The sequence below is a fragment of the Aythya marila genome (assembly GCF_965140915.1).
Source record: "Aythya marila genome assembly, chromosome: 18".
NCBI lineage: Eukaryota > Metazoa > Chordata > Aves > Anseriformes > Anatidae > Aythya > Aythya marila.
Window position 1 is genome coordinate 11,051,930 of NC_139059.1, and position 13,814 is coordinate 11,065,743.

At 39.9% G+C, this 13,814-nt stretch overlaps 1 protein-coding gene across 1 annotated transcript in view; it reads left to right on the top strand.

The window, feature by feature from the left end:
- Nucleotides 1-13,814, top strand: part of MYH10 (myosin heavy chain 10) — a 103,256-nt gene that overhangs the window by 61,245 nt on the left and 28,197 nt on the right. Inside the window, exons 7-15 of the mRNA XM_082775166.1 lie at nucleotides 454-517; nucleotides 2,162-2,260; nucleotides 3,209-3,352; nucleotides 3,651-3,746; nucleotides 7,469-7,587; nucleotides 8,006-8,158; nucleotides 8,573-8,746; nucleotides 10,509-10,682; nucleotides 12,878-12,992. Of these exons, the coding sequence (XP_082631292.1) occupies nucleotides 454-517; nucleotides 2,162-2,260; nucleotides 3,209-3,352; nucleotides 3,651-3,746; nucleotides 7,469-7,587; nucleotides 8,006-8,158; nucleotides 8,573-8,746; nucleotides 10,509-10,682; nucleotides 12,878-12,992 (1,138 nt within the window). The remainder of the gene's footprint in view (nucleotides 1-453; nucleotides 518-2,161; nucleotides 2,261-3,208; nucleotides 3,353-3,650; nucleotides 3,747-7,468; nucleotides 7,588-8,005; nucleotides 8,159-8,572; nucleotides 8,747-10,508; nucleotides 10,683-12,877; nucleotides 12,993-13,814) is intronic.

Consider the following 13,814-nt stretch of genomic DNA (forward strand, 5'->3'; position numbering starts at 1 on the left):
GAAGAAAGGGGTGCGTTGTCTCTCTAGGTCCCTTCTTTACCACCACTAGACAAGAGACCGTGGAGGTAGCAGGCAGCCCAGTCCTGGGGCAGGGAGTAGAGTCGTGATGTAGGCAGCGTGTGGAGATTTGGGATTGTTGCAGGTAGAGCAAATGCGGGCGTGCCTGAGGATGTTGGTGTTCGATAGAAACGTGCACACTGAAACTCTCAGCGTTGCTCTACTGTCACTTAACGTGTTCTGTCAGTGTGAGAGCCCTGGTGCGTTGGTCTTCAGAAGGTGTTTGAATGCAGAGTGATGCGTTCCACTGACGTGACGAGTGCGCTGAATGGAGATTTCATTTGAACTTGTGTGAAATGCTTATTACCCAACATGCAGGTTGCATTGTTTTCATACAGACAGCTGAGTTGTTGTAATGAAAAAATAAGTACTTACAGAAATCTTTTTTCTTTGCAGGGCAAGTTCATTAGGATTAACTTTGATGTTACTGGTTATATTGTCGGGGCCAACATTGAGACATGTATCCTCCTTCGTGCTATGTCAGTGTGAAATGCAAGTTTCAAATGTTTTTTTTAACCCTTGAATTTGTTGGAATGTAGTGAAAGGTTACCATATTTCTGGATTCCATTGACAATGTCTCTCTTTTGTTTCAAAATAAGTGCTTGAATGTCATAAAGCCAGCATGCTTCCTCAGGCTTAGAAATTGGATATACCAACGCTTAGCACTCTGAAATCTGCTGCAATTTTAGGCTAGACTTAAAAACAGGGTTTGTCAAAGGAATTATTTCAAGTGTGCTTGCTCTACGTACGTTATCTTTTTGGAAGGATGCCAGTAAAAATACACTTTCCTAGCTGGAACCGCTGTACTGTGCCGAAGGCTGCCGCTCAGCGCTGCAGGAGCAGCTCTCCGCCAGGATGGAGATGGTGCTCAGCAATGAGTGACGGCGCTGGAGGTGCTGTCCTGCCCGTCACCTTCTGGTTTCACGGGGCTTCTGGATACCAGGGAGGTTTGGCGACACAAGGCTTACTGCCAGTTAATGCTGAAGCCTAATTCAGTTGTAGTTCTAAGGTCCATTTTTATGTGTGATTGCATAAGAACAAGTAAAAACACTTATCCTGAAAGCCTTCTCTAAAGTTGTTTTCTAAGAATGTGTAAACTTTCCTAGTCTGTTTAGCTGCTTCTCTGTGGGGAATAGAAACAGGGTGGCCATAAAGTTATGAAATGAAGAGCCTTGGTAAACAATATCTTGTGAGTATTAATCATAAACATTGATGCAATTAAGCTTTCATTCTGTGCCTGTGAGTTAAACTGCTTCATTTTTAAGGATAGTGTGTGTGTTTGGTACTGTCATAAAATATAAAAATTTCCCAATAAGGCTGGGAAAAACCTGCAGTTATTCAAAATATGCTTTAATGTTGAACAATTTTTTTTCAGTTTGGTGCTTAGGGACAGGAACGAGGGCAATTCTTGCTTTTATGAAAGTTTCGAATAGTTTTGTCCAGAGGTTTATGAGAACAGGAGGACTTATCTTTTAGGGAATTCTTTCTTCATCACAGGAACTTGCCCTTGTGTCATTTCAAATAGTGGTCCCACATTCGTTTTACAATATGGAATATCAAGACATGAACATTTAAATAACACAACAGCTTGTTGCAGCTTACTAGAGACTATCAGCTGCACAAATTTGAGTTTGGAAACTTTTTAAAGGCAATGAAGAATAGTCTATTAAAAAAAAAAAAACGTACTTGAAAGAAATGCTGAATGCACTAGAAAGAGTACTTTAGTGTTCAGCAGCTGCTGGGTTTTTGTACTTCGAGTAGGACTCAAGTCCTAATAGAAGAATGATTGAAAAAGAATGAGACCAGCTCCCCCTCCCACTTAGGTCTCAGTGATCCCTTACAGACATCAGCTGCGTGTGGCGGGGAAATGTAGACAGAATCCAAGAAACGAGTTTGCTGGAATTAAATGTGGGCTTCTGTCTGTCTGAAATTGAAATCCCTCATTTCAAGTTACTGATAGTTTGTATTGGATGTAGTCCTGTCATTAGTATGAGAGTTCCTTTTGGTCCTTATGTAATTATATAGCCTGCTTTGAGTTCTGTGTGCACTGGGTGGCTTTTTTTACCCAAAATTTTAGAGCATCCTTGACTCTAGCTGTAATCAGACTTGTTGGAGAAGTCTCGTGCTGTTCGTCAGGCTAAGGATGAGCGGACATTTCATATCTTCTATCAATTGCTAGCTGGAGCAGGAGAACACCTCAAGTGTAAGTTAAGAATCTCACTGTTTAAATCTGTTGCATTTGTGTGCTGAGTTTGTTATTCTAGTGTTAACACAGTTGAGTTTGAACTATTGTTTGGTCTTGAAACAGCGAGCTTTAAAAGAAGAAAGAAATGAAAAGCCAGGTGGCTTGATTTTGAAGTAACTTCTGTGTTTTGTCAAGTATGCTGTCAAACAACTGTTGCATTTCAAGCAAACGGCTGCTACTTGACAAAGTCTTGTTTGGGCAGGCTGGTGTCTTCAGTCTCTGGCCAGGAATCGCTGGACTGAAACAGCAGTGTGCTCCCAGCTGATTAATAACAAATCTGGTTGGCAGTGCCTTCAGACTAGGAAGAATAGCAGCCATTTTGTCAGTACATAATGAAACCATGAGGTTCGCCCTTTGCAGTACTGTGCTGGTTATCTTCTACCCTTTTCTCCTGGTAACTGGGGATTCCTGCTAGGCTGTGATAAGTGAAAATGTTTGAAGGTACAGACTTCAGAGAACTGACCCACTTTTTGTCCTGTGTTAAATAAACTTGCATTTAGCATCCTTGATGTGTTTATCATCAATACCCAACTCCACTTCTGCTTGTGTCTGTTACCTTCAATAGACTTCCAATAGAGATGCTTGTTTTAGGGTACTTTAAATAGGGATTTATTATGCTAGACCTGAGTCAGGTAATGTTCTTTTTACAGGCATAATACATTAAAGAGCTAATGTAGGATGCTTCAGGTAGGTGTTCTGGGAATCTGGCTTCAGCTTTTAGGGTATATTCATGTTTTTAGTTTTAAAAGAATGAATTACTAAGCTGGTATGATGGCTTGTAGCCGTAGTTGAGGAACTGATTTGTAAAGCATAGGCTGTATGTTTAGTGAAAACGGTGTGCAGGTGGGTGTGAACAGCAGTTCCTTAGCTTGTTTTTCTTCCTCTTCTCCTTTCCCCCAAATACAGCTGATCTGCTGCTTGAAGGATTTAACAATTACAGATTTTTATCTAATGGCTACATCCCCATTCCTGGGCAACAAGACAAGGATAACTTTCAGGAGACTATGGAAGCAATGCATATCATGGGATTTTCACACGATGAGATCTTGTGTAAGTTAAGCCTCTTAGATTGTTAAAGTGTACTTTTTGTCCTGTACATGTGTGTACACACTTGCAAATTTAGTCAACAGATTTAACGTTGTTTCAGTGTCTTGACAGCCTGCATAAATGTTAACATAAGCTTACAGCTGAGTTAAAGCCATTTGCCTAAAATGTGTGATATAAAACTATTTCCTTTCTGAACTTGTGCTTCAAGTTTGGAAGGAAAATGATATAAGTAACTGAAGAAAAATTTGCTAAGTTGAACTCTCTTCAATTAAACTGGTGTATATGTCTCTTGTTAACACAGCAATGCTGAAAGTGGTGTCTTCAGTGCTACAGTTTGGGAATATTTCCTTTAAGAAGGAGAGAAATACCGATCAAGCCTCTATGCCAGAGAATACTGGTAAGTTGGTCACGCTTTTACGGCTTCCTTTAACTTGAGCTGCAGTTTTCTTCCTATCGTTTGTTTAGTGCTTATCTTTGAGTACAGAGCAGCCTTCTGAGCTTCCTTGTTAAAGTTTTGTGGAAAAAAGGTGCCATGATTGCAATGGTAGTAGCCAACAGGTAATTATTAAAACTCGCATCTTCCATTCTCATAATGCAGACAAATTCAGATATCCATCAACAGAAATGATGCCGTTTTCATTGCTTCTAAACTTTAAGTATTTCAGTTGTAGTCCTGTTTATTGCTATCTACAAAGACTTAAGCACTAGGAAAAAGTGCATGCTTAAATCCGTTTGTTTTCTTTGGTTCCTGACAGCAGTTTTCTTGCCAATGATAAGAACCCTGGAGCCAAGCACAACTTCCATAGTGAAATGGCTGAACATAAGAATGCTGTATTTCAGAAAATCTGATTTCTGAAGTGGTGTGATAGTGTGACTAAAATTTATCAGTACCCTAAATGCAATGCAATCAGCATTTTGAGGAGTTCTTTCTTTCTTCACTAAAATAGCTGATGAAGCAGTTCTCAGATCTTGAATTTAGTACTTCAGTTGTGGCCTTTTAAAGGCTGTCACGGAAAGTCAGCTTTGAGAACTGACCTCAGTGCACGGAGCAGTAAGAATCATTCATGAGACCTGCTGCACATGCACGAATCAAATTCTTGTCTGTCTTGTTTCATAATTGCCCTAAATTGCTGTGTGCACGTACTGCTTGCAGTGTCCAAAACTTTTGTGATTTCCCAGGGCAGTGACCTGCTGCTCCAGCGAGCAGGTATGGATTAAAGCTCGACAATCACTGACTGGACATTTGGCTTGCAGTTGTCATTTGGGGTTTTGCAGGGAGGAAGAAAGCTTGGGTGGGGGACTGGGTTTTGGGGCTTTTAGTGTCAGCTGAGGCAGTTCAAAGGAGTATGTTTCCATTTAAAAGGTGGAATGTATAAAAGATATAAATGCCTCTTACTTTCTGACTATCTTCACTTTTGTTTTATTACTGTTGTTTTTGGACATAGAATTCTAAAGGATAAGTATATCTATATAGATATATAGTAGACCTATATCTCTATCTGTATATCTATATCCAATAGTGTGCTATTGAATATAGAATTTTAAATAAAGTGAAGATGCTGAAAAGATCAAATTGCAGTTAAGGCATGTTGCTGTTCTGCATTTAAAATCTAATCTACTAGGTTATCTGGTTATATTTTTTACCATATCTTTTTGAAGATACTGAATAAAACTGATCTTCATCAGCTTGTCATCTGTATTGTCACATCTCACTGATGGGTTTTCCTAGTATACTACAGAGAAATAAGTGTCATGACAGTGACGAGTTTAGAGGTGTGTCTGAAATAGGGCAGATTTGTGTCCCCATAGACAGGAAGGAATTCGTGTGGGTAGTAAAGATGTGAACCTAAACAATGTGGATGAAAAAAAGAAAAAGGAAATAGTTAAAGACCCATTTCAAGTATAAACATAAGAGATAGCAAAAAGTTCATATAGTAGTCCTGGAGGAAGGGGGGAGGGAAGCTGTTTTTACAGAACCAATTCACATTTGTCAGGTTTAGAAGCCTTTCTTCCGAAAGGTTCATAAACAATTTCATAAGGTTTGTACTTGAACTACGATACAAGCTTTTCCAGCATCTTTGCCTTATCCAGAAATTAAAACTGAAGTTGGATAGCCAGGGCTTGCTACAGTTAGTGGACATTCCTCAGCTGTAAGTGAACAAGACAAGTTGTATGTTTTTGGTGCAACATTGATCAAGAGTAAAAAAAAAAAAAAAAAAAAAAAAAAAAAAAAAAAAAAAAAGAAACAATCCTACATGTCAGTGATGGAAATTGCACAGAGCTTTTAAATGATCTGACTGAAGGAGGGAAACCAAGTGAGTGAAGTAGCATGGCTCGGTGTTGTCTCTGCCTTTCTGGGCTGCAATTGCACACGCTGCCGGCTCATGTGGAGCTTCTCATCCACCAACACCCCCAGGTCCCTCTCCTCAGGGCTGCTCTCAGCCCATTCCCTGCCCAGCCTAGATTTGTGCTTGGGATTGCCCCAGCCCAACGCAGCACCTTGCCCTTGGCTTTTCTGAACCTCATGAGGTCCGCACAGGCCCACCTCCCAGCCTGCCCAGGCCCCTCATGACGGCAGCCCTTCCCTCCAGCACATCGACCGCACCACGCAGCTCAGTGGCATCAGCAGACTTGCTGAGGGTGCACTCAGTTCCCCTGTCCATATCCCTGACAAAGATATTAAACAGTGCCAGTCCCAGTGCTGACCCCTGAGGAACACCACTCATTACTGATCTCCACCTGGACACTGAGCCACTGACCACAGCTCTGAGTGCAACCATCCAGCCAGTTACTTACCACCCAGTGCTCCGTCTGTCACATCCGTGCGGCTCCAATTTAGAGACAAGTGTATCATGGGGGACAGTGTCAAATGCCTTGCACAAGTCCAGGAGGGTGATGTCAGTTGCTTTTCCCTTATCCGCCAGTCCTGTAACCCTGTTGTAGCAGGCCACCAAATTTGTCAGGTGCGCTCTGCCCTTAGTGAAGTCCAGTTGGCTGCCACCAGTATGGCTTCACTAAGGGCAGGTCGTGCCTGACAAGTGCTCGTGTACGTAGCTAAAGTGAAAGGAATACTCAGTTGGTGATGCCATGCTAACTTCACTGATGCAGCTACGTTTTGATGTATGAGCCATTGTAATGAAGGTATAGCAGAGAGAATTGCAGACTTTAAAACCAAGTAGTAGCATTTTGAATACCATATAAAAACATCCTCTGCTTTTATGTTGGTATTATCTTTTTTAATGTAGGTTTATAAAAAATATTTTTATTTCAACAGTAAAACAATGAGCTGCTAGACTAGAAAGCTAGAAGGTTGAAATACTTACTGAATACAGTGTGGAAAGCTTCCTGCTAAAGGGCAGCACTTACCCAGACCTAAAAATATCTTCAGCGTCACTTTCATTTTTAGAAATTTGGAATCATAAGCACCTAGCCTATTGGAAAGGTTATTTGGAAAAAGGGGTTGATGCAGTGAGAATATCTGATGAGGGTGTGTGTAATGCATAATTTCAAACAATGAACCAGGACACCAGGAGAATTCAAGCTGTCTAAAAGTGAGCTGCTGTATGCGTTATTCTAAGCAATTTAACACATGGGTTTATAATATTTTGTATAAACAGGGTATTCTGCTATAGTCTATAATACGAGCATTCATAGCATTATGCTGCCATACCTGCCTAAACTGAAGCACAGGTTTTTAAGGAACCTTTAATGTGATGGAGTTGACGTGTGACACCATGCTGTGCTTTTTTTTTTTTTTTTTGGAGGTGAGAAAATGCTCCCATTAAAGTAATAAAATGAAGACCTGTGTGTGGGCAATAGACTGCTGCATGACCTCCTTGTAACTTTGTGAAATGTAGCATTTTCCACATTCCCTTAAAGAAGTTCAGTAGGTACTTCTGTAGACGTTTGCGTCAGCTTTTGGGATGAAGTTCCACAGACACAGGCTTTGCAGTAGGGTAGGTCTGTCCACAAGAGAACTGCATCTTCCTGACAGCTATTTTGAATAGCTGTTAAATTTTTCAGTTGGTGCATGAATGCCTTTGTCAGTAGCATGTTTCACCCGTGTTGCTAGCTGCTGTGGAGGATTTCAGCACTTACATTTATTACTTCAATTTCCAGTTGCACAGAAACTCTGCCATCTACTGGGAATGAACGTGATGGAGTTCACCCGGGCCATACTGACACCACGCATCAAAGTCGGCAGAGATTACGTTCAGAAAGCCCAGACCAAAGAACAAGTAAGTTGTGGTGCTTTAAAGATGAAACAGTACCTCATCCTGATTCCTCCTTAATAAGAAAAGGTGGGATTAAATGTTTACTGCCACTAACGTTTGCTGTCCTCACTAAACATCCTTTAAGTGGTAAAAGTCAGTGGTAGAGTAAAAGAAACTTCCTTTTCCTTAGCCTTCTGTTGGTTTTATCCTTTCATGTAGTTATACATACTAAATGCATAGAGCCTTTGTTTTTATGGTACTGTTTAGAAACACATGACCACAACATCAAGCTGCATACTGTTTCGTCTGCTTGTTTTCTTTCCCCAGGGGTATTAACGCCATTGAACTTCTTTTGTTGCTCAGTTATTTTTGATAACATCCATGTCCATGTTCTTTTGATGACTTTTCCAGAGTAAATAAATTTTCCTGTTTGCATTTTCAGGCAGACTTTGCAGTGGAAGCTTTGGCAAAGGCCACCTATGAACGCCTCTTCCGCTGGCTTGTTCACCGCATTAACAAAGCTTTGGACAGGACCAAACGACAGGGAGCGTCTTTTATTGGAATTCTGGATATTGCTGGGTTTGAGATCTTTGAGGTACTTTAAAACACTGATCAGATTTTTCTTTTCCTCTCCATGTTACTGTGCATTCAGGATTAACTGTAGTGCTACTAAACTCATGCATGTTCCAAGGCTGCAGAAGGGTTTTGGAGTTTGTAGCACATGAATGCTTTGACAACCCTGAATTACAGTGCCAAAAAATCAAACAGTGAACCGTTCTCTGATATGTGATGTTTCTACAACAGTTATGTTTCCCTATTACGTGCTAGTTCAGTATAGGTACCAGGGAACATAAGAGACTTTGAATAATCCTTTTTCCACTTTTCTTTACAATGTCCTTGAATGTTGCAGGGCTTTCAGGGAATTTCCTTACAAGGTCAAATTTTTGACTTCCAAATGTGGTAAATCCTGCCACTGAATTATTCTTGCTTACGAGTGTTATTTTTGTAGTTGAACTCCTTTGAGCAACTCTGCATTAACTACACCAATGAGAAGCTTCAGCAGTTATTCAACCACACGATGTTTATCCTGGAGCAAGAGGAGTACCAACGAGAGGGTATAGAGTGGAATTTCATTGACTTTGGACTGGATCTGCAGCCTTGCATTGACTTGATCGAAAGACCTGTGAGTTTGTGCATTAATAATACTCTAAGGAGGAGGGGTTCATCTCAAGCGTTTGTCTTACAAATTGTAGGACTGTACAGAGATTTCTTGCAAAGCTATTGTGGAAACAGTTAACTTGAATGCTGAATTCCAAGGCCTAAAATGCCATGTATTAATAAAAAGGATTTATCCTTAAGGGATTTTGACCCAGTGTTAGGGTAAAACACTCTGCTGAAGATATTAAGCAACTATTTTTATACCTTTTCCCTTGTACTAACGAAGTCTTTAGTCCTTCCACTTTCATATTAAACCATGGCAGTGCATTATAGGAGCTGTAGTGTGGTGATTTAGTAAGAAAGCTTTTCAAGTCTTAAGGTAAAACTTTGAAATCAATAGAAGAAATTCTGAAACCCCATTTAGGATAAACTTTCTTGCAAATCTGCCTTTTGAATAGGACAGTAATATTTTAAAGGTGGTGTTATCACTGCACTTTGATATTCTGGCTGCTCAATATATGGAAGCTGAAAAAGACTTCAAAGCAGTACGAACAGCTGGTTTCAGGAGGGGACTGGGAGAACTGAGGATCATAATTCCTGGAAGGTTCTCTTTGTACGTCAGAAGTATGCTGCCAAAGTTATTTTATGACTGTTTAATTAAAACTAGAGCATTGCAGTTACTGCTCTGTACATTCATCTGTGCGTATTCTAGAGTACCCAAAGTTGGCAGTGCCAATGATGCTGTGCATCCTGAAGAGCAGAACAGACACACTCTGGCATTGGTGGTTTTTTGTTTGGTTGTTTTCTTGTGTTGCAGTAACAAAAGGGAAATCTTATTTCAGTTATCAAAATGTTGCATTTTGAGAGTGGAACTTAAAATTCTGTCTCCTTGGAAGGTAAAATCTCTGCCAAAAAGACTGGAGGCTTCAGAATGGGGGTGTTCTCAATATGCAGATGGTTTAAGTGAATATTCTAAAATGCATTAAAGTACTTTTTTTTTTTTTTTAAAGGAAATGTCAGCATAGTCTTAATTGTTCAGCAAATGAAGTATGTGATGCTATGTAGTAGGCAAATATAAACATCTTCAAATGTTTAATTTCTGAGTTCATTAGAAACTTTTGAAATACAAATCTTTATGAACTATTTTTCCATTCTGTTCCTGTGTATATCGGTCTGTCTTCCCTGAGGAAAATGATTGTCAAACAATTCTACAGCTGTACAATGCTAGTGTTGCTTGTTCCCTACTTCATTCTAAGAATAAACAAACCCTCTAATGGAGTAGTGTATGAAACTGCTGGCTGCTGAAGTTAAGCCTGCTGAATCCCTCTGGATGCTGCTACTGCATATCAACACAAGGCTTGGCAAGGGAAGGCCTCATGGCTGCCACAGTAGTATCAAGTGGCTGGGAGGGATAATTGTCTTCAGTTTTGCCAACATTAAAGCATGACAGTAACTACTGTGGAAACCTGGGTGAGCTGCTGCATAGGTATGTGCTGTAGAAATGTTTGGAAGGAAACTCTGGAGGTCATCTATTCCAGTCTCGTCTGAAAGCAAGGCTTCAGGCAGTACTAGGTCAGCTCTATCAGAGTCCATATACATTGGAATGAATTGGTTTGAACCAGTCAAAATGCCTTCATGGAACTGAATTCCCCCACAGTTTGCTTTAATTTATACCAAACTAGAATCAACTTTTTATTGTGGCATTCAATTACATGTTTTGAATACAAAATATTATGAAATATATGCATATTAAATAGTAACACAAATAAAATACATCTGAATTTCAGGCAAATCCTCCTGGTGTGTTAGCATTACTGGATGAAGAATGCTGGTTCCCTAAAGCTACTGACAAAACATTTGTGGAAAAATTGGTCCAAGAGCAAGGAACCCACTCCAAATTCCAAAAGCCAAGACAGCTCAAGGACAAAGCAGACTTCTGCATTATTCATTATGCAGGGAAGGTAAGAGTTAAATATTAGATACTTGGTTAGAAACATTGGTTTAAGAAAAGTATTATGAGGTGTGAAGCTACCAAATTTAGAAGTACTTGTGCAAGAAGGTGGCCTGGTTTTGTTTTTTTGGACATGCGGGAGTGCTCTGATGGAACTCTTGTTACCAAATAGCAGACAGAAGTTAAAAATAATAATATTAAAATAAGTAAATATTTCAATTCCCTGAAATTTTGTTGTCAGGTCTTAGAGGTGAGTTTTTTCAGGGCTTACTAGAGTGGTCTATTCTGAGTATGTTTCCAAGTTGATAATGCATAAGTAGGACTATGTCAGTACTATCTTGTTCAACTTTATTCCCTCAGTTCAACACAAGACTGTTTGTTCCCTTCTATAGCTAAACTGATATCTTTTCACCTTTACTATTAATTCAACCTTCATTTTTCTGCTGAGGGGCAGAGCGTGGATGCAATGTAAACTGGTCCATGAAGCAGCCATGTAATCCTTGTCAGCATTTTGTAGACATTTCATGATCACCAAGTCTATTCTGTAGGGTCATGCTATGTAACCAGTTTCATAAATAGCTAAACTTAATCCTAGTACCATTTCTTGGAGAGCTGGGTGATCACCAACCACATGAAGTTTAACAAAGGCAAGTGCCGGGTCCTCCACCAAGGACGGGGCAACCCTGGCTGTACAGACTGGGCGATGAGACGCTAGAAAGCAGCCCCGCAGAGAGGGATCTGGGGGTTGTGGTTGGCAGCAAGTTGAATATGAGCCAGCAGTGTGCCCTGGCAGCCAGGAGGGCCAACCGTACCCTGGGGTGCATCAAGCACGGCATCACCAGTCGGTCGAGGGAGGTGATTGTCCCACTCTACTCTGGTGTGGCCTCACCTCGAGCACTGTGTGCAGTTCTGGGCACCACAGTACAAAAAGGACATTGAACTGTTGGAGAGTGTCCAGAGGAGGGCAACTAAGATGGTGAAGGGCCTAGAGGGGAAGATGTATGAGGAGCGGCTGAGGGCACTGGGCCTGTTCAGCCTGGAGAAGAGGAGTCTGTTCGAGTCTGTTCGAGTCTGTTCGAGTCTGTTCTCCTTTAATTTCAAATATTATTAATGTTATCTATTCATTAATGTTTGGTGGCGCCAATTAGATAATTGTAGCAAAATAAAATAAATGTGTTGCTTCAATATTTAAAATAGTAACTTTAGAAATAGTCAATCACTGTTGCTACAGTTAATAGTAAATTAGCTGTGAAACAAAAGATTACCTTTAGGTAATCAAAATGAAGTAAAACATCTTGGTACCAGAGTACAAAGAAGTAATTGTTTGGCAGCAGCCAGCCATTCTTCAGAACATTGCAGGCATTTCTGTGATGCTGACTCTGCATTGACTTACCTTCTTCTGACAGAAAGTGCTTTTCAGTTACCAGTCGGAGTGTGTATGTCCTTCAAAAGTGAAATCCTTGTAAAATATCTTTCTGCAAAAAAGACTAGGATGCTCTCATCTGATTTTAGATGGTGGGAGTATTTGAATTTGGCTTGCCTTCCAAAGTCCTTATTTAGAAATAGCTACCTTTTGGTCTTGTTGAAGCAAAACCATGCTACCCAGAGGTTGTTAGATTTTTATTTTTTAGGGCTCTCTTTTGCATTGTGATGAAGTCCATGTTGGTAGCATGGAATTTGCAACTGCTGAGCTATAGTTTCATGGCAAAACCACAGAACTGTTTCTTTCAAAGATAAGATCTCTCCTTGTTTTGTTTATAGAACAAAAATGTTTACGTAGATCTGTTATAGTGAAACTAAAAATTTATTTTTTCAGCACGTTCTCAGTTTAACCTAGGCATTTATGTACAGTAATTAAGGTCTGTGTCGGAGTTCTTTCTACATCTTCACAGCAAACAGCAGAGCCTTATTTTGTCAATACTGCCAAGCTGAGAAATGTATGCTAGCTACTAGTAAGCAAAAAGTCAGATGAAGTTTAAATTAAATTCATTATTATTTACTTTTACTCTTTCAATAGATCAATACATTTTAGTGGTACTTTGAAGTACTCTAAGGAGAGACAACTAAGTTCTGCCAAGCGAATATTTAAAAGAATGGGAGAAGAGTTATCAGTATACTGTTTCGAAAGCTTATTTTTAAAGCTAGAAAATCTAAAATTAAGGCTGGTAGTATATTGTGACCGCTTGCAATTTGTCTGCTCTAAAGGTAGACTACAAGGCAGATGAGTGGTTGATGAAGAACATGGACCCCCTGAATGACAACGTGGCTACACTCTTGCACCAGTCTTCTGACAAATTTGTTGCAGAACTTTGGAAAGATGGTAAGAGGTCATGCTCTGAGTACAGAAGTTGTTGGAGATTTCTCCTTGCTGGATTAGTTATCTTTTTGTGCCTGTTCTGTCCTCACTTCCACCTCTTCATTGTAAATATCTACAGTGTTTTCTCTATGGTTTAGTACCAAAAATACAAGAGGGAAGCTGCGTTGCTCTTAGTATGGTCCTTTGCACATGTACCATTTCTGAGTAGCTGCTTCTCATATTCATTATTTGAACTGATAACTCACCTACTACTTGTTAACCTGTGTCAAATTTTATCTGTAGAATTATGTCTAAAATTCTTGACATGCTGCACTGAAGTCCTGAATATAAACAGCTGCTTCTTACATGAGCAGTACAGTGCAGGGGTGGGTGGGTGACACCCTGGAAAACTTATTTCCTGAAATAAAACTCATTAACAGCTAAACCAGTGCTTATATATTCCATATTAAAATCAAATGCAATATTTTGCCTACTGAACTGCACATTGCTGTTTAACCAGTTTTACCTGCACGTCAACAAATTTTTTTCCCAAAATGCTCCAAGAAGCAGAAATAACCAAATAACTACTAAGCAGGGACTGTTACAGTTTTTAACATCACAGTATATTAATATCAGTATATTTACATGTCATAGCGCATAAAGCCTGTACTTTCTTACTCCAGGAAAAATTCCAGCTTGTGATACAGGTGTTGCTGTAGGTTAATACAGAGTTTCCATCTTCTCAGGAGTACTTACTTGGCTCAGCTGCAGAGAGCTGTTACAATGAATATATTAAGAACTCTTTGGTTGGGGATCTGCTCCTTTCCTTTTGAGTACATGTGTAGA